This window comes from Podarcis muralis, chromosome 14, assembly GCF_964188315.1.
Source record: "Podarcis muralis chromosome 14, rPodMur119.hap1.1, whole genome shotgun sequence".
Classification (NCBI taxonomy): domain Eukaryota; kingdom Metazoa; phylum Chordata; class Lepidosauria; order Squamata; family Lacertidae; genus Podarcis; species Podarcis muralis.
The window spans coordinates 53,599,487-53,623,675 of record NC_135668.1 but is presented as its reverse complement, the minus strand read 5'-3'; the positions used below and the strand labels follow the sequence as shown (position 1 = coordinate 53,623,675).

Below are 24,189 nucleotides of genomic sequence, written 5' to 3'. Positions count from 1 at the left end.
CAGACCATCTATATAGCTCTGCATTGCTGAGAATCACAGCTGGGCAGAGGGGTCTTGGGCGCAGCTCCTGCTTGCGGGCTCCCCATCAGGGCATCTGGTCGGCCATGGTGAGAACAGGATGCTGGACTAGAGGGCCAACTGGCCTGATCCAGCAGGCCCTTCTGGTGTGCTCCTGAGGTCAACACTGGTTGGCAATGGCTCTCCTGGGTTTCAGGCTGGGAGCCTGCAGATGCTAAGGACTGCACCTGACACCCTCAGCCAGGCTGAGACACCTGACTTTTCTGAATTGGCTCAAGCTAAGGAGAGCTGGGGGAAAGGAATGGGGGACTGGCTCGGTTGCCCGTGGGGCTAGCTGAGAGTGCAGAAACGCCCCAAACCCTTTGCTGCTCCAAGGGAGTCCAAAGACTCAGACCCCAAAGATGGAGCCGGGAGACTTCTGCCCCTGGAAGTCTGCTTTCTGAGGCAGCAGATCAAGGAAATAGCCTGCACTGCGCCTGGCTATGCCAAATCAACATTTTATTCATAGGGAAGCCCAGATCTAACAATACTGATTACAGGGTTGCGGAAAGAAGTCTGCAAACTGTTTGCCCAGTTACAAGATAGTACAGGCAAATTGAAGCACCTGAGAAGTCAGAGAAGGGAGGCAGAATCGCCCCCAAAAATGGGGAAGGCAAAAATCAAGCCGGTTTTCGAAAAGGAAATTGTTCGCCCACAAACCTTCCCTAGAGAGACTCCCTCCACTCTGTTGGTGGGAGGGGGGGTCCTGTCCCACACCCTCCCAAACTCTGCCTGTGCCTCTGGCAGCCCCTACAGCCAAGAGTCCTTGACAATACGTTTCCATCTGAAGGACTCAGCCAGGAACGGAGCTTGCTCCCCTCTCCAGAATCTGGCTGGCTGCCTTCATGGCGAGAGGCAGGGAAACATTTGTGTCGCGGTGGAAGCGGGGGCTCGAGACCTCGGGGGACGGGGTCAGCACGAACTGAGCCACGCTGGGCATCTTCAGCAAGTTCATCAGCTCCGTGGCCCGGGTCAGGATGGCCTCCGCGTCCTCGGGGCTGTAGGTGGAGGAGACGGCCGGGTTCTGGATGAAGTTCCGCATCTTGGACAAGAAGAGGGACACCCTGTGGGGAGACATGGGGAGAAGAGCGGGGCTGAGCCACCTCGCAGGGGAGGGGGGGAAGGAGAGCACCCCTCGCTTCCCGAGGTTTTGGGGCAGGGAGAAACAGGCTTCCCGCTGGAGTGGGGTGGTCACTGGGGCTGTGGGCTCCAAACCTGGTCACCTGCCATCTCCAACATATCCTGCGCACCTCACCCAGGTAAGGGCTTCTGGGGTTAAGCAAAGTGTTTTGGGGGGAAGGCAAAGGAAGTACTTCACACTCGCTAACAATTGAACTATGGAACTCACTGCCACAAGAGGCAGTGATGGCCATTAATGTGGGATTAGGCAAACTAGGCAAGGCTAATAATGGGTACTAACCATGGTTAAACCACAGAGCCTAGGGCTTGCCGATCAGAAGGTCGGCGGTTCGAATCCCCACGACGGGGTGAGCTCCCATTGCTCAGTCCCTGCTCCTGCCAACTTAGCAGTTCAAAAGCACAAAGTGCAAGTAGATAAATAGGTACCGCTCTGGCAGGAAGGTAAACGGTGTTTCCGTGCGCTGCTCTGGTTCACCAGAAGCGGCTTAGTCATGCTGGCCACATGACCCGGAAGCTGTACGCCGGCTCCCTCAGCCAAGAAAGCGAGATAAGCACCACAACCCCAGAGTCGGCCACGACTGGACCTAATAGTCAGGCGTCCCTTTACCTTTAACCATGGTGGCTGTGCTGGTTTGCCCCTGACTACCAGTCACTGGGAAATGTGAGCAGGGAGAGAGCACCTCTGTGTTCATGCAGGTTTCCCATAGGTATCCACTGTGGGGACCGGCTGCTGGGCGAGATGGGCTTTGGCCAGACGGAGCAGCCAGGCTCCTCTGAGGTTCTAAGGACCAGAATTGAGTTGGGAGGGAGGATTCAGGTCCAAAATCCTATGAAGCAACTCACTGGCCACACCTGTCAGTCCAACAGGGTCTCATTCAGGGTGGCAGGTTCAAGCTTTGCAGGGGGAACTTTGTATTTTACCGTGGAAAACGGCAGCAGCTCAGCCAGGCAAAGGAAAAAGCCAAGGAATGGAGGGCCTCTGAGCATATGCTCAGCCCAGGAATTGGTGGACAGAGTCATGGACGCAAGCTTTATCGCAGCAAACCCTCACAAGCTTCTGGCAATTTTTTGGGAGGGAATTTGAAGCTGTTGCTATTGCTTTGACAACTGGGAGGCAAAAATCCTTGCAAACCATCCGCCACTAAAGCCAGATCTGGTACCGACCGGCCAAACTGCACCCCAACTATATCAAGCTGGTGTCTAGGGCACAATATATTTCCGGGTCAAAAATTATGAAAGCAGTATCACAGCATGGACTGGTTTTGGACGATATATTGATATATTGTCCAAATGAAGTTTGAAGTCCATACTGTGGTATGACCTGGCAGTATATTGTGAAGAAGAAGAAGAAGAAGAATTTTATTTTTACCCTGTCCATCTGGCTGGGGGCATAGCTCTGCAAAAATCACAACATGGGGAAAAACGTGAAGTCATCCAATGCGTCACTCGATTTCTGCAAACTTTGTTGGCTCAGCTCTCCCCCGCCTCCCACAGGGAGCAGCAAATCGCAAGAGCAGGTGCTGGCAGAAATCACGATGCAGGAAAAACCGCGAAGCCGGCCAACGCCTCTACATAGCTCCATCCTTACATCGTGATATATCAGTTTAACTAGACATTTAGCTGGCGATATATCACAATGTTGAAAACCAGATGTTGCCATACGCAAACCAGAGCAGACGTTCAGTCCTGCTCCCCCCCCCATCTGCCCCCCGGGTTCAAACCTTGGAATCAAGTCCTGGCTGCGAGATGCCAGCTTGGTGAGCGCGGTCATGAGGACGGCGATGGCGCGAGGAGAGTATTTGGGGATGCTGGCCAAGGGCCGCAGCTGGGTGATCTCGAAGAGCATGGCCTCAAGGGCTTCGAAGAACCTGTTGATCTGCTCCACTGTGCACCGCTTGTCGTGCGATACGGACGCATACTCGCCAATGGTCCACACCTGTGGGAAGGCACACTGCTTCAGAGGGGGGCATACATACCTCATTACCTCACAGAGGGCTAGAAATGTGAGAAGGAAGCAGCAGAGAAAGCCTGCGGACCCTAGGGGTGGGCGAACTAACCAGGAATTGACTCGCCTGCACTTGGTGCCTCCTCCTCTGTCCCTGGCCAGGGAGAGGCCAGCAGTTCTCCTTAGGAGAAAAGGAGGAGACACTGGAAACCAGGAGGAGTTTTCGGAGGGTAAGAGCTGTTTTCACAGCAGAAGCAACTTCCTAGGAAGGTGGAGGTGCTCTCCTTCCTTGGAGGTTTTAAAACAAATGTCGAGTGGCCATCTGTCAGGGTTGCTTTAGTTGTGATTCCTACACTGTAGGGGCTTGGACTAGATGACTCTTGTGGTCCCTTCAAACTCCACAATTCTACAATCCTGGGCCTCCACAATCCTGGGCCTCAGGCATAACTTTGCAGGCCATTCTGCCTGGACACTGAGGTCCAGTGCTGAGGGCCTTCTGGCGGTTCCCTCACTGTGAGAAGTCAAGTCACAGGGAACCATGCAGAGGGCCTTCTCGGTGGTGGCGCTCGCCCAGTGGAACTCCCTCCCATCAGATGTCAAAGAGAAGAACAACTACCAGACTTTTAGAAGACATCTGAAGGCAGCCCTGTTTAGGGAAGCTTTTAATGTTAAATAGATTATTATATTTTAATATTCTGTTGGAAGTCGCCCAGAGTGGCTGGGGAAACCCATCGGGGTCGCTGGATTCCCATCAGCCCCAGCCAGCCCTGCTGAGCCCATTACTCAGGGATAGTAGTAATAATAATAATAATAATAATAATAATAATAATAATAATAATAATAATAACAACAACAACAATAAATTTTATTTATACCCCGCCCTCCCCAGGCAAGACCGGGTCAGGGCAGCTAACACCAGATATAAAGCAATTGATTAAGATACAACTTAAAAACAAGATTAAAATACTGCATTAAAATGCAGCCTCATTTCAGTAGAAACTCAAATCAAAAACTTTTTGGGGATGAAAACGTCAAATCTTCACCAAGGCCAACTATCCAGACTGGTCCTATGTGGGCCAGAAAAAAGCCAGGGAAGTCCCCAAATAGGAGTTCCATCACAGAAGGAGGAAGGATAGAGGGGGAGGGGATCAAGTTGATTCCAAGCCAAAGGCCAGGCGGAACAACTCTGTCTTACAGGCCCTGCGGAAAGAAATCAGATCCCGCAGGGCCCTGGTCTCATGAGACAGAGTGTTCCACCAGGCCGGAGCCAGTGCTGAAAAGGCTCTGGCTCTGGCTGCGGCTATTCTGACTTCCTTAGGGATGATGGGAGATGGAGTCTAGCAACATCTGGAAGGCCAGCAGGCTCCCCTCTCCCAGCATAAGGGATATGATCAGTATCCCAGATGGGAATGTAGGGGTGGGGGCTGTCCGACCCGCCAGGGCAAGTGGGTTTCTGCTTACCACGTCGGTGAAGAGGTCCTCTTTGCTCTGAATGTTGGTGACCGTTCCTGAAAACTCCAAAAGCTGTGGGGACAGCTCCACCACCAGCGAAGGGTGAAGCTTGCACAGAACTGACAGCTGGGAGCTCATCACTCTGGTGGGGAAAAGAGGACAGCCGGGGTGACCAGGGTTCTCTGCAACCCACAGAGCAAGGCTTCCAAAACAGTGTTTAGGCCACTTTCTGCTTCTGAATAAGCTTTTGGTAGGAGGTGTTTGGGGTGGGGTCTGGGAGAGGCTGTCGCGGCAGCAGAAGCCTTGCCGAAAAGGATTTAATCACTCCAGGAGAGCAGGCATCAGTTAGGGCTGCAACGCCAAAGGGATTCATCTGTTGGACTCGCCGCGTCAAAACACCCTCAGATCAACTAAAAACCTGCTCTCAATTTATTTGGCAGGGTAGGTTTTTTTAAATGCTATTTTTTTGTAATACAAATGTGCATCATGTAGATGAAATTCTTGGGAACTGTATTTCTGGGGTGGTTTTGTATGCCTGGTTTCTCTTGTTTTTTTAATGCTTACTTTAAACTGCATTTATATGCTGCGGGGATTGAGTTTATTCACTTTTGTACGTGCTACCCTGGAACCTTTGCATAAACAGTAGCTAGGAAAAATTTTAAATTAAGAGACCTGAACTGAAAAAAGAGAGGCATTCTCTCCTTTTCTCTTGTGTGCACAGGAAAGAAGGCCTCTGAAGATGCACACAATATTAAAGCAAAGAGAGCTGGTGTCTCGCATCAGAAATGCCTCCCCCCTCCCCAATATGCAAAATTAGATGCCAGACTCAGTCTCCTGTGATTAATCAATTAACACTTCTTTAGTCAAGTTGCTGCCCTGGCATTTTCTCAAGGGCCACCTCTTCTTCCAATCAATCATCCTCAGACTTTTCTTATCCAAAGGCAGTACTGTCTCCATGGCTCACAAGGCATTTTTTAAAAAGCTGTTTATCGGCTTGTTAATGGCATAAGAACATGAATGGAGCTTGTTTTTTCCTCTCTCCCTCCCATCATTTTTTTCTTTGTGTGTTGTGTCTTAAAGAGATTGCAAGCCTGGAAGTAGAGACTGCCTTACTACCAATTTTTGTAAGCCACTTGGGGAGCCTTTTCAGCTAAAGAACACTCGGTCAGAACAGTGTCAGTACTTCAGTTGCAATATAATATACACATCACTTGGAAGCCAAGCCTTTAGCGTCATCTGCCCAGTCCTGTGGAACTCTCTGCCACTAGAGGATCAGTAGACAACTTCTGTCTCAACTTTTAAATGCTTGCTTCCCCCCCCCCCCAGTCCGCCATGCCTAAGCAGGAAATACACCTTTCCACAATAAGTTAGCTGATTTCTGATTTAAACTTTTTAATATGGTTTTTATCAAATGAGTTTTGTGTGCCATTGCTGTAATCCGCTCCAATTCTTTTTTAAAAAAAAAGAATTAGCAGTAAATAAATATTTTTATAAATAAAACAAATGAATAGACCACTTTCTACCAGACTTGGGATAGAGACGTAAGCAACCAATAGGTCAGGGCGATGAACAGAAAGATAATATCCCAAGAGGAACCTTGACTGTAAGGGACAATGTAGTATCAAATCAGAAAAGTGCTCCATTGGAGAGAAAGGCTCAAGGTAAAACATTACAGAACTACTCCATCCAGGAGCTTCAGTTGCTATCCACTCCAGCCTGGAGATGGTAGATTTTGCCCTTTCCCCACCTGAGATGATGAGTCTGCACTCACCTGTACACCTCTGCCTTGAAAGCGGGGATGCCAAAAAGCTGGTCGCTCCTCTCCAGAATTGCCAGGACCAGCTTGTTTGCAAGAGCCCCATCTGCAAACTGGAGAAGAAGGAAGAACACAGACCGTTCAGTGCCTTAACTCAGTGAAGGAAGATCCGGGAATCCTGGAGAATCCCAGGCCCTTGTGTGCTGCACTCATCCCATTGCCCGCTACAACAAAGATCTGCTGAGCTGATCTGCCACCCTCTGTATTTTGAAAAACATCAAGCAACACGCAGGCTAATAATTTATTGACAATATTTATATCACACTATAAAACTGTTTCAAAATTCATAGACAGAAGACGTGTAATATGTGAAGGGAGTCACAAAATAATAAGAGTCAAGTAACTATTCCATAGGGATGCGGGTGGCGCTGTGGTCTAAACCATAGAGCCTAGGGCTTGCCGATCTGAAGGTCGGTGGTTCGAATCCCCACGACAGGGTGAGCTCCCGTAGCTCGGTCCCTGCTCCTGCCCACCTAGCAGTTCAAAAGCACATCAAAGTGCAAGTAGATAAATAGGTACTGCTCCAGCAGGAAGGTAAAGGGCATTTCCGTGCGCTGCTCTGGTTTGCCAGAAGCGCCTTACTCATGCTGGCCACATGACCCGGAAGCTGTACGCCGGCTCCTTCAGCCAATAAAGTGAGATGAGCGCTGCAACCCGAGTCGTCCGCGACTGGACCTAACGGTCAGGGGTCCCTTTACCTAACTATTCCATAAGCAGAATGATTAGAATGGTATGTCACTATAAAGAATGACTGAAATTGAGGCTGAACGCCTTTCCACAGTAAATATCAGATCCAAATGTATAAGAACAGCAACCCAGAAGTGAGATGGTAGGTGCTCCAAACATCACAAAAGGGTCTCCAAGCACAGCAGCAGACAGATCAGTTCTTCCAGGATAATGAACATTTTCAATGATAATTCTTCATCAGCTGGCAATAATATAAAATGAAATCCATTACATTCAAATACAATACAGAGATTGAAATGACAGGCCTGTATTCAATCTGTTCTTATAGCAGCACCGTGCTCCAGCTCACTCTCGACATCATTTTGGATCTGATATTTACTGTGGAAAGGCATTCAGCCTCAATTTCAGTCATTCTTTATAGTGACATACCATTCTAATCAGGACTTGGGTGGCGCTGTGGGTTAAACCACAGAGCCTAGGACTTGCCGATCAGGTCGGCGGTTCAAATCCCCCGATGGGGTGAGCTCCCATCACTCGGCCCCTGCTCCTGCCAACCTAGCAGTTTGAAAGCACGTCAAAGTGCAAGTAGATAAATAGGTACCGCTCCAGCGGGAAGGTAAACGGCGTTTCCGTGCGCTGCTCTGGTTTGCCAGAAGCGGCTTAGCCATGCTGGCCACATGACCTGGAAGCTGTATGCCAGCTCCCTCGGCCAATAAAGCGAGATGAGCGCCGCAAACCTCAGAGTCGGCCACGACTGGACCTAATGGTCAGGGGTCCCTTTACCTTTACCATTCTAATCATTCTGCTTATGGACTAGTTACTTGACTCTTATTAGTTTGTGAATCCCTGCACATATTACACGTCTTCTGTCTATGAATGTTGAAAGTTTGATAGTGTCATATAGATATTGTCAATATATTATTAGCCTGTGTGTTTTTCAGATTTTTCTGTTTTGCAACACAGGGGATCTTTTTCGGTTCACCCATGGGCATTCTGGCATGGTGGTGCAGCCAAACCACTGGACCAGGGTTAGCACTGACCCTCGCTAAGGATATGAGACGAGGCTGCTGGATCAGGCCAAAGGGGGCCCATCTAGTCCAGCATCCTGTTCTCACAGGGGCCAACCAGACGCCTCTTCTGGGAAATAACTGGCTTGTGGGCTTGGGTCTGCTTAAGATCCCAAAGGTGCACTGAAGCTGGCTTAGTTTGCTGGCTTCAACCTTGATCTGGAGGACTTTGTCCAAGGTGACACCAGGGGAAGCTACTTGTTATCTTGCAAAGGCAGAGGCTGGAGGAGCAGGAAAAGTGCTTTCAATTGGCGCAGATGCAGCACAAACCAGGCCTTGCCAACACACTTCAAACCATGGTTTTGCATCCTGGTTAGCAGCAAATCCTTCACTATATAGAGATGAGCACATCATCGGCACCCATGGTGCTGCTGCGGCTTCTCAGAATAAAGAAATAAACAACAAATCCACATTTAGGTTGAGAGCTGGCATGTCTAGTGGTTTGAGTGCTAGACTTAGACCAGGGAGATCCAAGTTCAAATCCTGATGCAGCCCAAAGCACACTGGGTAACAGCAATCTGATGCAGAGAATCCCACTGTGCTCCCTGAAGCTTACTACCTAGTAAAGGGACGTGGGTGGCGCTGTGGTCTAAACCACTGAGCCTCTTGGGCTTGCAGATCAGAAGGTCGGCGGTTCGAATCCCCATGACGGAGTGAGCTGCCGTTGCTCGGTCCCTGCTCCTGCCAACCTAACAGTTCAAAAGCACACTGGCGCAAGTAGATAAATAGGTACTGCTGCAACGGAAAGGTAAATTGCATTTCTGTGTGCTCTGGTTTCTGTCATGGTGTCCCGTTGCGCCAAAAGCGGTTTAGTCCTGCTGGCCACATGACCCAGAAAGCTGTCTGTGGACAAACGCCAGCTCCCTCGGCCTGAAAGTGAGATGAGCGCCACAACCTCATAGTTGCCTTTGACTGGACTTAACCGTCCAGGGGTCCTTTACCTTTACTACCTAGTAAGTGTGCTGAGGACTGTGGCCTAAAGATGCCATCCTCTGCATGCTTACTCAGAAGCAAGTGCCAGTCTGCATGGTGAGCAGGCAGAAATCAGCAACCTCCCTCTAGCCTTGTAGAAGACTGAGTGCCATGATGCTGGCCACAGTAAATACCCTCCTACACTCTGGAATCAAAACAGGAGCTGAATAAAGATTTGGGAGGAGGGGAGGAACCCAGATACCTAAGCATTGGATGCACTTTTGATGTTTCAATTTTTAAAGCCCTAGTTTATTTTTTTTTATATAATATTTTTTATTAATTTACAACAAAAACAAAAACACACAATAATTCCACATCCAATTTTTCACAAAGTATTTCTTTTCTGGACTTCCTTCAGCTTTTCCGTAAATCGTCCATAGTCATTATTTAAGTTGCGCATTCCTTAAGTTTGTATTGTCATTATTTAAACCTTTCTTTTTCTATTCCCTTTTAACAATACTTCTCAAATTTCACAGTGCTTTAAAGCCCTAATTTAAAACCTTCACTGAAGCAGGCGTATTGGAGGAAATGAAACTGGAACAGATCCTTGCACAGAGGAAGCAAACCTTACCTCGGCTACGACTCCAAAGTAGAGCTGCAGTAAGACAGGGACGCTCTCTGCACACTGCACCACGCGAGGGGAACTGGCCATGGATCCCAGAAGCTGGCGGATGGGAGTCAACCTGGTGGGAGGGACGGGACCACAATGGAAGAACCCGTATCAGACTAAAGAGGCAAATATCTTAAGGGCCGTCACATGGAGGAGGGAGTATGCTTGTTTTCTCCTGCTCTGGAGGGTAGGACTTGAACCCATGGCTTCAAGTTGCAAGAAAGGAGATTCCGACTTAACATCAGGAACAGTAAGAATTGTTTGACAGTGTAACAGACTCCCTTAGGGGTTGTGGACTCTCCTTCCTTCGAGGTTTTTAATAAATAATAATAATAATAATAATAATAATAATAATAATAATAATAATAATATTTTTTTTAAAAAATATTTATACCCCGCCCTCCGCGGGGTATTAATTATTAACACCAATAAAATCACAGTAAAAACATAATAGGGGGAAAAGAGAAGAGGGGGGGCCAATTTAAAATACAGGTTAAAATGCAATTTAAAATGCAGCCTCATTTTAAAGTAGCCGATAAATCAAGACCATAAGGGGAGGGAAACATAAGGGTCAGACTGAGTCCAAACCAAAGGCCAGGCGGAACAGCTCTGTCTTGCAGGCCCTGCAGAAAGATGTCAAGTCCCGCAGGGCCCTAGTCTCTTGTGACAGAGCGTTCCACCAAGTCGGGGCCAGTACTGAAAAGGCCCTGGCCCTAGTTGAGACCAACCTAAACACCTTGCGGCTTGGGACCTGCAAAGTGTTGTCATTTGTGGACCTTAAGGTCCTCCGTGGGGCATACCAGGAGAGGCGGTCCCGTAGGTACGTGGGTCCTAGGCCACATAGGGCTTTAAAGGTCAAAACCAGCACCTTAAACCTGACCCTGTACTCCACCGGGAGCCACTGCAGCTGGTAAAGCACTGGATGAATGTGATCCCGCGGCAATGACCCCGTAAGGAGCCGCGGCATTCTGCACCCGCTGGAGTTTCCGCAGAGGTTGGATGGCCATCTGTCAGGGATGCTTTAGCTGAGATTCCAGCATTGCAGGGGGTTGGACTAGATGACCCTCAGGGTCTCTTCCAGCTCTTAAGATTCTATGATGCAGCACGAAGGAGAACCATTAACACATCCAGGAGGGAGTGCAGGAAGTCAGTTTTGGAAAAACATTAAATTTGTTGATATTTGGGGAAACGTCTATTTGATTCAATTTAATTTGTTTTAATTAAGAGACCAATTTGGACAAAAAAATGAAAATCATTAAGAAAAAGATTTGCCAAAAAAAACCCCGCAACCACAACAGTACTTTGATTATATCGTAAGATGCCTCGGGAACTTTGTTTAGCGGGCAAGGTGTGAGTACCCCCAAAACAGACAGCATCAAATAAATTAAGAAGAGCAGCTTGTCTCCGGGACGGCCTCTTACCTGCCCGGGTCTCCGGGAGCCGACTCGACCCGAAGGAGATACTGGAAGAGGGCTCTGTAGTCCGGGTGGCGGTAAGCTTCCAGGCAGGTGGCTGGCTTCAGAGCCGGGTCCACAGGAGTCCTCTCAGGGAGAGGAGTCAGGGCAGACCTAGCGACAGACGAAAAGCCCACACGCACCTTGTTCAAAAGCACCGTCCGTTAAAAATGCAGAGGAATCTGGCCACAAGTAGCCCCCCCATCCCTTCCCACAAGCCTGTAAAGGCATATTAGCTCAGCCTTGCATCTAAGGATGAGCTTTTTCCATTTTAACTGATCAGCCGCCTTGAGTCCTGGTCTGGGTATAAATAAATATAAAATAGTACAGTGGTACCTTGGTTCTCAAATGCCGAAAACCTGGAAATACGTGTTCCGGGTTTCTAACGTTTTTCGGAAGCCGAACATCCGATGTGGCTGTCGGCTATTGTTTCTGGGGCACCTGAACGAATCAAAAGCTGCGCCTTGGTTTTGAACTTCCGGAACGGATTAAGTTTGGCACTTTGGTTTTTGCTATTTATTTTGCGTCTTTGTTTTTGAGGCTTTTTCGGTTAATTTGTTTTTGTGACTGTGTGGAACCCAGTTCATCTACTGGTTGACTGACTGACCGACTGATTGATTGTCGAAACAAAATAAAAAAATTCCTTCCAGTAGCACCTTAGAGACCAACTAAGTTTGTTATTGGTATGAGCTTTCGTGTGCATGCGTACTTCTTCAGATTGATTGTGTGACTGCAGAAATGGATAAAAGCCCCCCATCCAAACAATGACTATCATCAGTGCAGGTAAGAAAAAGAAATAATTTTAATTTTTATCATCTACAATACTGTCGTATTTATTTTATAGTACAGAACACTGAACATTATTGCTTTCATTTTATGAATCAATGGTCTCATTAGTAAAATTCATCTTCAACTGCTGTTTTAGGGATTGTTTTTAAAAGTCTGGAACGGATTAATCCGTTTTGCATTACTTTCTATGGGAAAGCGTACCTTGGTTTTGGAACACTTTGGTTTTGGAACGGACTTCCAGAACGGATTAAGCTTGAAAACCAAGGTACCACTGTAATACCATTACTCTGCGCTACCTGGCGCTAGGCTGCGGGGAGGAGAGCTATTACCTCAGCTGGACATCCAGCGCCACTGCCACACAAGGCAAGTCGAGCAGCAGGTGGAAGACCTCCAGGGCCGTGTCGGTCCCAAGCAGGGCTGGCAGAAGGTCCATATAATCGGCGACAAGGGCTGGGCTGTTCCATGCCAGGAACTGCAAGGGACGGGGGAACGAGATGAAACTGCAATGAGTGGGCCTGCTCTCCCTCCACACCCCAAGTGGATTCTGACTAAACCACTTATGGTGAACCAGAGCAGCGCACGGAAACGCCATTTACCTTCCCGCCGGAGCGGTACCTATTTATCTACTTTTTGAGGTGCTTTTGAACTGCTAGGTTGGCAGGAATAGGGACCGAGCAACAGGAGCTCACCCCATCACGGGGATTCGAACCACCAACCTTCCAATCAGCAAGCCCTAGGCTCAGTGGTTTAGACCAGTGTTTCCCAACCTTGTGCCTCCAGCTGTTTTTGGACTACAATTCCCATCATCCCTTGCCACTGGTCTTGCTAGTCAGGGATGATGGGAGTTGTAGTTCAAAAACAGCTGGAGGCACAAGGTTGGGAAACACTGGTTTAGACCACAGAGCCACCCGCAAACTGGATTTTAATTTTGCTAATTCTAAATGTTGTTTAGATGTTTTTAAACGAGTTTGTTTTTATTCCTTTGTATTTCGTAATGTCGCTTTTAAATGGTGGAAGCTGCCTTGAATCTCAACTTGGGAGGAAGGCTGCATATAAATATGTTAAATAAAATAATTGTGATAATGATAATAATAATAATAATAATAATAATAATAATAATAATAATAATAATGGCCCTGAGAAAGAGCCAACTAAGAGAAGTTGGATGAAAAAGCAGAAGCCACCTGCACATTCTCCAACAGCTTTTAACTTCTGCCAATGAGGCCCCGTGAGAGTCTTTCTACCAGGTACCTTGAATAGGTTTGGGAAGTTCTGTCGGAAGATGCTGAGTTTCTCAGTGAAGAACCGAATGTTGTGCCTGCAGAACTGGATAAACTCAAAGGCCAGCATCGGGCTGTGGAAAAGCTGAGCGGGAACTCTGGTGAACAGGTGCCTGTAAACAGCTTCCGAGTCCACAGCCGCTGTCTCACCTGGAGAGCGAGGATAGAAACACACACGTACGCATGCATAAATTTAGCATTCTCCATCCTGCTTTAGTCAGCCCTGGGGAGGAGGAAACTGAGGGTGTTTCGTAAAACCCTTCATGGCCTAGGACCCTCGTACCTATGGGACCGCCTCTCCCGGTATGCCCCACAGAGGACCTTAAGATCCATAAATAGCAACACTTTGAGGTCCTGGGCCCTAAGGAAGTCAGATTGGCTTCAACCAGAGCCAGGGCATTTTCAACACTGGCCCCATCCTGGTGGAATGCTCTGATTCATGAGACCAGGGCCCTGCGGGATCTGATTTCTTTCCGCAGGGCCTGTAAGACAGAGTTGTTCCGCCAGGCCTTTGGCTTGGAATCAACTTGATCCCCTCCCCCTCTTTCCTTTTAGCTTTCTTCTTCTGTGATGGAATTCCTATTTGGGGACTTCCCTGGCTTTTTTCTGGCCCATGTAGGACCAGTCTGGATAGTTGGCCTTGGTGAAGATTTGAAGTTTTCATCCCCAAAAAGTTTTTTATTTGAGTTTCTACTGAAATGAGACTGCATTTTAATGTTGTATTTTAATCTTGTACTGAAGTTGTATTTTAATCAATTGTTTTTACCTGGTGTTAGCCGCCCTTGGCTGGGGAGGGCGGGGTATAAATAAAATTCATTATTACCATTATTATTATTATTCCTCTCTGCTTTCCCTTTTCCCCATTTTCTAATAAAAAGCCCCTTTCTCAGTTTAGACCTGATGTCTGGGGGCGAGCCAGTGACAAACCCAAGTTCTTCCCACCACCCGCCTTGCATTGCTTCGAGTTCAGCTTCCTGCTTTTGCTGAGAGGGATACGCAAGGCAACTAAACTGCCCCTTGTTGCCTGCAAGGACAGGAATCTCCAAGGCAGTTGCTGCCTCTCCCTGGCAGGAATTTGGCTCCCATCTCTGGCCTCCCTCCCCCGGGCAGAGTCAGAGGGAAAGGGAGGCTGTGGAGGAAGCTGTCGGGCATCGCAGCTGCCCTCCCTACCAAGGCAGTTTCGGAGGCAGAGCTTCGCTTCAGCCGGCCAGCCTTACTCACTGTGGTTCAGAAAGAACTGGGCAATGGGCAGCAGCACCCTGGCATAAGACAGGTCCCCGCTGATCCGGCTGTGCACGTTTTTCAGGCAGGAGAGTGAGCGGTAGACGTAGGAAGAGTCCTGTCTGCAAATGATATCCATGATGGTGATGGCTTCAATAAGGCACTGTGAGAGGGAAAGAGGGGGAGAGATGTCAATGTCAGGGATTCCGGAATGGCTGCCCAAGATCCCTGCTCAAGCCCCAAGACCTTCCTTCAGGCTACTTACGGCTTTCTGAAGCTCCCCGTCGGCTTTCTTCAGAGCCCCTGGCAGACAAAACAAAATTGAATGCATAGAACCACAGGAACATAGAACTGTAGAACTGGAAAGGGACCCCACGGGTTATCTCCCGCTTGCACTACTGCCATGAGCTGTACGTGGGGCTTCCTTTGAAGGTGACCCAGAAACTGCAACTAATCCAGAATGCAGCAGCTAGACTGGTGACTGGGAGCGGCCACTGAGACCATATAACCTGAAAGAGCTACATTGGTTTCCGAGCACAATTAGTGTTGGTGCTGACCTTCAAAGCCCTAAACGGCCTCGGCCCAGTATCCCTGAAGAAGTGTCTCCACCCCCATCATTCTGCCCGGACACTGAGGTCCATCTCCGAGGGCCTTCTGGCGGTTCCCTCCCTGTGAGAAGGGAGGTTACAGGGAACCAGGCAGAGGGCCTTCTCAGTGGTGGCACCCGCCCTGTGGAACGCCCTCCCATCAGATGTCAAGGAAATAAACAACTATCTGACTCTTAGAAGACATCTGAAGGCAGCGCTATTTAGGGAAGTTTTTAATGTTTGATGTTTTATCGTGTTTTTAATATTCTGTTGGGAGCTGCACAGAGTGGCTGGGGAAACCCAGCCAGATGGGTGGGGTATAAAAAAAGTATCATCATCATCATCATCATCATCATCATCATCATCATCTAGTCCAACCCCCTGTGATGCAGGAATGGCAGCTAAAGAACCCCTGACAGGTGGCCATTCAACCTCTGCTTAAAAACCTCCAAGGAAGGAGAGTTTGCCACCTCCGGAGGGACTCTTTATAATAATAATAATAATTTATTATTTATACCCCGCCCATCTGGCTTGGCTTCCCCAGCCACTCTGGGCAGCTTCCAACAAAATATTAAAATACAGTAATGCATCAAACATTAAAAGTTCCCTAAACAAGCTTTCCATGCCCAAACAGCTCTTATCATCAGAAAGTTCTTCCTGATGCTTTGTAAGAATCTTCTTTCTTGAGATTTGAATCCATTAGTTTGGGTCTTGCCCTCTGGAGCAGCAGGAAACAAGTTTGCTCCATCTTCCACGTGCCAGCCCTTCAGATATTTAAGGTGGCTATCACGGCCACCTCTCAGTCTCCTCTTCTCCAAGCTAAACATACCTAGCTTGTGACAATTGAATTGGCATGTGAGCCAAAACAGTCACCTCCACCTGCTGCTTCTCCTGGAAAAGCTGGACCTTTCTTTCCCCACAGACAACTGGAGGAATAGTTGGGAGGAAAGACTCCAGAAGGGGATTCAGAAATAAGGGTGCATGAAAAAAATTAATTTCTGTGCAAGTTACAATGTGAAATAGGGGACAAAAAAGAGAAGAAGTGAAAGAGCAAACAGCATCCCTAAATCTCTGCCACCCTCACCAGCAGGAAACAAGGCAAGCACAGAAAAGGGGACTCACGGCGGTTGCTTTGCTCTATAAGCCGCTGGCAGTACTCAAAGGCCTTTTCCCGCAAGCGCTCCTTGGGGGGGAGCAGGCGGCTGGAGGTGGAGGTGACGGAGACCATGGACATGACGGAGCCGTCCACCTCCGATTTATCATCTGCAAAGAAAGTGGGGACAAGGTGAGCAATTCATCCATGCAAGCGTGGTGTAGGAACACTGCAGTCTTGAAGAAAGGTTTCCCACTACCTACATTTGCTGCAGGGTAAAGAACAGCCACAGTCTTTGAGTGCAATATGGTGGGACTTTATTTTATATACCTCTGAATCATACAGACAAAAATGTCTGCTGGCAATCGCCAGGGCAATTTGGCTTGCATGATCTCCCTGTCTTCTGTTAAGGTTCAGCTCCTATTCTTGTATTTGTACCTATTTTTGCCCCTCACTGATGTATGGTTTTCTTATTTATGGTCCTAACTCCTATTTTGTTATGGGGGGAGGTTATATATCAACTTGATATGTTCTGCTTGTTCTCTATACGATTAAAAATCACACACACAAACAAAAAGATGGGGCAAGATGAGTCAGTGAAAGGTTTCCTCGGTTTCTTTTTCTAGTAATTTTATTAACTTAAAATCGAAATAGAGCGTTCAAAACATTCCAGATCAGCAAAACACAATCAATAAATTCAGCCTGATACAGTCTCACATTTTATGCAGCTTGTCTTTTACAAGATAAGAAAAAGAAAATTAATGAGAAAGAAAAGAATTAAAGACAGGAAGGAAAAAACCTAACAAATACAGTTGTACCTTGGAAGTCGAACGGAATCCGTTCCGTTCAACTTCCAAAGCGTTCGGAAACCAAAGCGTGGCTTCTGATTGGCTGCAGGAAGCTCCTGCAGAAAGCCGCGGAATCCCTATCGGACGTTTGGCTTCCAAAAATAGTTTGCAAACTAGAACAGTCACTTCTCGGTTTGTGGCGTTCGGGAGCCAAAACGTTCAAGGACTAAGCTGTTAGAAAACCAAGGTGTGACTGTAAGGCTAAGAACCTACCAACATACTAAGCAGGTTCAAGTTCAAATTTCAAATCATTATTAAGTAAATATCTATCTCTGTCAATTTCCTATTTTCCTCAAAGGTCCCCTAAATTTCTAACACATTCTAACTCCCTTAAAATTGAAAGTGCAGCTCATTCTTTTCATACAAGAGTGTTTACTTTTAAGACCGCAAGATGGTAAACACTGCCTAGACTTAGAAGGGCCTAACTTCTTTGCCCACCCCAATGTTTCTGCTTGAGTCCTTGTTCTGGGCACAGCTCCTCTAAGGGCCGCTAACTCTACTGCGTCTCTGCATGAGGTGCAATTGAATGGTCTAATCGCACTCAATGCAGAGACACAGCACAACTTAGCTGCCCCCATCAGAAGCCCATTGGAATAAGCAGTGGGTTGTGCAATGTTGCAACAGGCAACCAAGTGAGAGCTCGTGGTTTAATTCGTGATTGGAAAGTCACACTCTCTTCACTAAGCATATATATATATAGAGAGAGAGAGAGAGAGAGAGGTTTTGTTTTTTTAAGAAATACAAATAACATGTCAACCCAAAAGAAGAGCCCCCCCCCATTGTTGTTGTTGTTGTTGTTGTTTAGTCGTTTAGTCGTGTCCGACTCTTCGTGACCCCATGGACCAGAGCACGCCAGGCACTCCTGTCTTCCACCGCCTCCCGCAGTTTGGTCAGGCTCATGTTTGTAGCTTCGAGAACACTATCCATCCATCTCATCCTCTGTCGTCCCCTTCTCCTTGTGCCCTCCATCTTTCCCAACATCAGGGTCTTTTCCAGGGAGTCTTCTCTTCTCATGAGGTGGCCAAAGTATTGGAGCCTCAACTTCATGATCTGTCCTTCCAGTGAGCACTCAGGTCTGATTTCCTTAAGAATGGATGCGTTTGATCTTCTTGCAGTCCATGGGACTCTCAAGAGTCTCCTCCAGCACCATAATTCAAAAGCATCAATTCTTCGGCGATCACCCTTCTTTATGGTCCAGCTCTCACTTCCATACATCACTACTGGGAAAACCATGGCTTTAACTATACGGACCTTAGTTGGTAAGGTGATGTCTCTACTTTTTAAGATGTTGTCTAGATTTGCCATCGCCTTTCTCCCAAGGAGCAGGCGTCTTTTAATTTCGTGACTGCTGTCACCATCTGCAGTGATCATGGAGCCCAAGAACATAAAATCTCTCACTGCCTCCATTTCTTCCCCTTCTATTTGCCAGGAGGTGATGGGACCAGTGGCCATGATCTTCGTTTTTTTGATGTTGAGCTTCAGACCATATTTTGCGCTCTCCTCTTTCACCCTCATTAAAAGGTTCTTTAATTCCTCCTCACTTTCTGCCATCAAGGTTGTGTCATCTGCATATCTGAGGTTGCCCCCCCCCCATTATAACAAACCAATAACATTGTATTTAGTGGGACGCGGGTGGCGCTGTGGGTTAAACCGCAGAGCCTAGGACTTGCCAATCAAAAGGTCGGCGGTTCGAATCCCCGTGACAGGGTGAGCTCCCGTTGCTCGGTCCCTGCTCCTGCCAACCTAGCAGTTTGAAAGCACCTCAAGGTGCAAGTAGATAAATAGGTACCACTCCGGCGGGAAGGTAAACGGCGTTTCCGTGCGCTGCTCTGGTTCGACAGAAGCGGCTTAGTCATGCTGGCCACATGACCCGGAAGCTGTACGCCGGCTCCCTCAGCCAGCAAAGCGAGATGAGCGCTGCAACCCCAGAGTCGGCCACGACTGGACCTAATGGTCAGGGGTCCCTTTACCTTTACCTAATATTGTATTTATTATCTATCAGTTATGGAGCATGCTGCTGTAAACAATGCTGTTCGCCATCTGATCCCTTGGTGTCTTACCATAACAGCAGATGTGTTGATGGCGGCTGCCAATCATGTTCCTCATTGGCTGTATGCACAGTGCCCTCCCCTCCACCTCTCTAGATCCTTACCTGAATTTGGACTACTAGCTCCGTTGCTCCCGTAGCACAGCAGCCACTTCCGCAGCATGGAGAAGGCCTGCATGTTGAACCACTGGTCCTCTGTGTAATACTGGCCGACTGAGAGCACAGTGAAGAAGTCTGTGGTGGCCGTGCCGTCCACCTCCATGATGGGGCCAGGCTGTGGGGCGGAAGAAAGAGCAGGGTGAACCGCTACTTAGAAAGAAGAATCAGGACCAGAGAGCCCAGGTGTTTAAAGGCCAGACATGAGAATCAGACCAGTGGTCCACCTGCGTCCTGCTGTTCTCACAGTGGCCAACTGGATGCCTGGGGGAAACTCCCACTGCTGCAAGGGCAAAGGTGAACTATGCAAGTCACTCCGAGCTCCTTGGAGGAAGGGCAGGATTCAGGGTCACCCCAGTGCAGAATCTGCGTCTGTGCACTTGACTCGCTGGGTGGTTTTTCCATGTGCCTTCTCTTAAAAAGCAAGCCTGGGTTCATGCCCCCTGGAGCTGCAGTTCCGCACCTGTCTTGCTCGAGGGTTGAAGAAGCCTCCTGAGGACTGGGGGACTCCTTGCTGGACGCTGGCATACCTCAGCCAGTCCACCATCCTTTTGCTGAGCAGATTGATCTGATCTATGGATCAAAAACAACACAGCCCGTCAGGAAGACACAACAGAGGACTGTGGGAAGCCTTGGCAATACCAATGGTTCACCATCAGGCAGCCTCGGGTCCACCTACAGCTTCATCTGCCCCTGCACTGTCCAGAGAAGAGCTTAGTGCTTGGTTCCAGGAGCAAGAAAACTTTGCAGATCAACAGAAGAGCTGTTCCTGTGGATTTGCATCTTTAACACCCACAATTTATTCTACCCACGCCCTCATCTTTGGAGAAAAGAGGCTGGAACTAGGGTTGTTATCAGGAACCAGAAGAGACTACCCTTCTATAAACACCTCCAGCATTTCCTAATTTCATTGGGCTGGATGCAGCCTATGTTTATTGCACTTAATTGCTCCTGTGAAACAGCAAACCCCTTAGCCTCTAAAACCTCATCTCTGTAATACTGGCTGAAAATATATTGGGTGACTGCCTAAGTTGGGCAGAACAGCTACCTGCTTTAGACATTGGCAGTGTCTAGGTTATTTTATTATTATTATTATTATTATTATTATTATTATTAATTTATTTATATTGCCCTTCATCCACAGACCTCAGCATGGTTCAAAACATTTTAAAAGCCTTCTTCAAACTGCTCCCCTCCGGAAGTTCTGGATGACAAAACCCACAGTACCAAATTTGGCATGGCCAAAACATACGCCATGCACTACACTGGGGAAGAGTAGTCTGAATAATAATAACAATAATAATTTTATTATTTATACCCCACTCATCTGGCTGGGCTTCCCCAGTCATTCTCCCAACAGAATACTAAAAACATGATCGACATAAAAAAACTTCCCTAAACAGGACTGCCTTTAGATGTCTTCTAAAAGTAAGATAGTTGTTTATTTCATTGACATCTGACAGGAGGGCGTTCCACAGGGCGGCCACCACCGAGAAGGCCCTCTGCCTGGTTCCTTGTAACCTCACTTCTCTCAGTGAGGGAACCTCCAGAAGGCCCTCAGAGCTGGACCTCAGAGCTGAACGATATGCTGCCTTTCTGCTGAGGCACCCACAGTGGTTTACAGTTTCAAAGGACTAAAACAAATGTTCAGAGTCCCAGCCTCAAACTAACTTGGTTGTTTTCTACAGGAGCGGTGGACGGAAGGCAGATCTGGGTCTACCGGCAGATCTCTAGGAGATCAGCAAGGATTTCAGACTCCCTAGTGTCTCAGAACAGCAACAACCAGATGACTTTTCTCACAAGGCTCTTAAAAATGAAGAACGCTAACAAGGATTGAAGTTTTGTGTGAAAGGACTCTCAGATTAGTTCAGTTCCTCAGCTCAGAGGTTGAGGTTCTAGTAAAAAACCCAAAGTAGATACGACCAGCCTGCCCACTTCTTGCACTTACCTTCATTAAGGCTCATCGGTAGAAAGCTGATGATTTTTGAAAGGAGGGGGAGAAGGTGCCGTGCGTTCTGACCTTCAGGAAGCCTGCCTTCCAGGACTTTCACCACACGCTGCCCAAATGCTTCCACTGCTGCCTTTTTACTGCCCTTTGGATAAAAGCAAAGATTTTGAAGGGTTCGAAAGATTTTAAGACTCTGAGTGAACAACTAAGAAAAGTTTAGGATGCCTGGAATTTGGCAAATACCAGATCTCGCCAGATGGGGGAGCATTTTTAAAAAACGACAAGATAAAACTACACCATGTCCAAAATCTGGGTGTGAAACGGGCCACAATCACAGGGAAACAAAGCAAAGAACCAAACTGTGGTCTTTCCAAAACCACAGTTCACTTACCTGGGCTAGCACGATGGAGAAGGCAAGGCTCAGGAGCTTGGTGTCCTGGATGTTATCCCAAGACACAGATAAATCATTACAAAGCGACGTCTCTCTCAGGATGGCAGCACAAAGAAACTGGACTTGCTCAGGCGTCTTTGGCAGATGCAATACTGTCTGCAGAAGTTCCAGAAATTTGCCATCTATCCTGCAAAAAGCATGTTTTAATATTTAAAATTTCAAAATATTTAAAAAGATGTTTTAATATTTCTGTTATATTCTACTGACACCAGTATGAAAGAGAACCAGCCCAAGGTAAGGAAAGCCACTCACATCGTAGTTCTACAGAGACACTTGTAGCTTTGATTAACAGAGCTATAAATATGATACAGATGTTTGCTTGGACTCATTAAAACCAGCATTTGCCTTCACTTACTTCCGTCCATATTTAGTGGCTGAGACGATCAAAAACAGTCTTTGCAAGCTATCAACAGTCTCATTTCCGAAGTCTTGATTTTGGAGAAAGCCTGTGATTCGTGAAATGAATTTTCTCAGTTCTTCATCCTGGATCTCCCTAATAGGAAAGCATATAGAAATTAAGAAATCTCCGTTTTGCAAGCTTCCACATCGGGCCTTTGCCAACCACGACAGTAGCTTTGCCATACACTGGGCTGGGAAACACTCTGCTGGCAATTTCAGAGACAACTGGATGGGCTGGATGGCTCATGGGCTGGCAAAGCACAAGACAGACCCTTGCATACTCTATTTCCATTATGAAAATGGTTTGCAAGGAGCAAACCAGAGCATTGCATGTTATCCAGAGGCATCTGGTTGACCATCATGAGAACAGGATAGACGGGCCACTGGCCTGATAAGCAAGGCTCTTTCTGTGTCCTTATATCTTAACCGAGAGGAAGTCTCCACATTTCACAGAATCCCGTGAAGCTCCCTGGGTGTCCTTGGGTCAGTCACTGCCTCTCAACATAACCTCCCCTCACAGGGCTGTTGCAATAAGAAAATATAATAATAATAATAATAATAATAATAATAATAATAATAATAATAATAATAATAATATATTATTTATACCCCGCCCATCTGGCTGGGTTTCCCCAGCCACTCTGGGCGGCTTCCAACAAAATATTAAAATACAGTACTTTGGATTAAAGTTTTAAGTGTCTATATGCTTACCACATTTATAAATTTTAAATTTATTGTTGTACATTGTTTTAAATGTTTGTTTTCCTTCTGGGGTTGTACCCCCCAGTGTGTTTTATAAGCTGGTCTCCAACCGTAATAAATTATCTATCTATCTATCTATCTATCTATCTATCTAACAGTACTTTGGATGTCCAAAGCATGCATTAGTTAAAGAATGAAGAACCATTTATTTTGTATTCCTCATTTTGTCTATAATATCTATTGTACAGTTTTCTGTTATAAAGTGTTCAATCAATAAAGCACTCAAAAAGCACACACAAAAGAGTATCTGCCAGGGCAAAAAGCGGGGCACAAATAAATAAATACATAATAGTAGTAATATTAATAAAGAAGAGGAAGCTGGCAAGCCCCAACTCAGCCTCCCCCCAAAGAAGCAGCTGGAACCCAAAGCCTCTGGAGGGCTTCTGCTCTCCCCCCCCCCGTGGCTCCCCCTTCCCATCCCCCCCCCCCCCATTTTGCCTCTCCCTACCTGGCCTGGCGCAAGAAGCTCTCCGTCCCCGCGGAATACATCCTATTTTCCAAAATGAAAAAAAGGGAAATGGGGAAAGGAGTCCGGACTTATTTTGGGGGAGCACAGCCAGCGCCCCCTTTACTTCCGGGTTATTGTCCACCCGAACACTTCTGGGCATGCGTGTGGGTCCCTCTTCAAACCCGTCCGTGTGGAAACCGGCCTCCTCGGCGCCAGAGTTCCGGGACGGAGGAGGAGGAGGAGGCGCCTCTTCTTCCTATATGGGATTTGGCGGCTTTCTTTGCACGCGGGACGTGGGCTGGGGGTGGGTGGGAAGCTCCTATTGTATTGGGGTAGGAGGGGGGTGCAGAGGTCTTTAATTGTCAGGTGCGCGTGAGGGCACAGCTTTAAGGGCTGGCCGGGGGTAGGATCTCATAAGGAGCAGGAAATGATGGGAGAGGACACAGAGAACTAGCAGCTTGAAAATGCAAATTGTTTTTTTTTTTTAATTTCCTTTTTAAAAAAAGTAATCTTTACTCGTGTAAATTATACACATATACACAAAAAATTCACACTCTCATGTTGCAGAAAGAAAAAATAAAGAGAAAGGAAAAAAGAGAAAAGCAAAGAAATGAAAAGAGAGAAAAAATTGCAGAAAAGAAGGGGGAAACAGAAGGAGCAAAAACAAATTTACATATGTAATCTTCCTATTAACGTCTTAATAAACACTTAAATTAAAAGACTTCTGATAAAACGAGTCTCCCAATCGTTCTCATTGCACTGTTTATACTATCTTTCTTTTTGTCGCAGTTTCCTAATCTTTAGTATTGTTCCTATTTACTCCAAAAACGATGTTTGTCATGCATTTTGTTTACAGGTACCACTCGAGTTCTGCTAGTATTGTATCGTTGGTACAATATGATCTTATACAATCCTTAAATATTCTCCATTCTCTAAATATTTTCTGGTTCACTACTCTTC

General features: G+C 47.1%; 1 protein-coding gene across 1 annotated transcript; it reads right to left on the bottom strand.

Annotated features, from left to right (window-relative positions):
- Positions 1-499: 499 nt before the first annotated feature.
- AP5Z1 (adaptor related protein complex 5 subunit zeta 1) lies at positions 500-23,364 on the bottom strand. Its single transcript, XM_077918730.1, has 17 exons — positions 23,230-23,364; positions 21,976-22,113; positions 21,561-21,747; positions 21,170-21,314; positions 19,685-19,794; positions 19,171-19,339; positions 16,200-16,340; positions 14,756-14,793; positions 14,491-14,653; positions 13,241-13,419; positions 12,319-12,461; positions 11,168-11,314; positions 9,708-9,819; positions 6,366-6,463; positions 4,604-4,736; positions 2,919-3,133; positions 500-1,121 (listed from the first exon to the last, which is right to left on the bottom strand). Exons 1-17 carry the CDS (start codon positions 23,268-23,270, stop codon positions 851-853), a joined length of 2,430 nt encoding a protein of 809 aa, XP_077774856.1. The 5' UTR covers positions 23,271-23,364; the 3' UTR covers positions 500-850.
- Between the last annotated feature and the right edge of the window lie 825 nt (positions 23,365-24,189).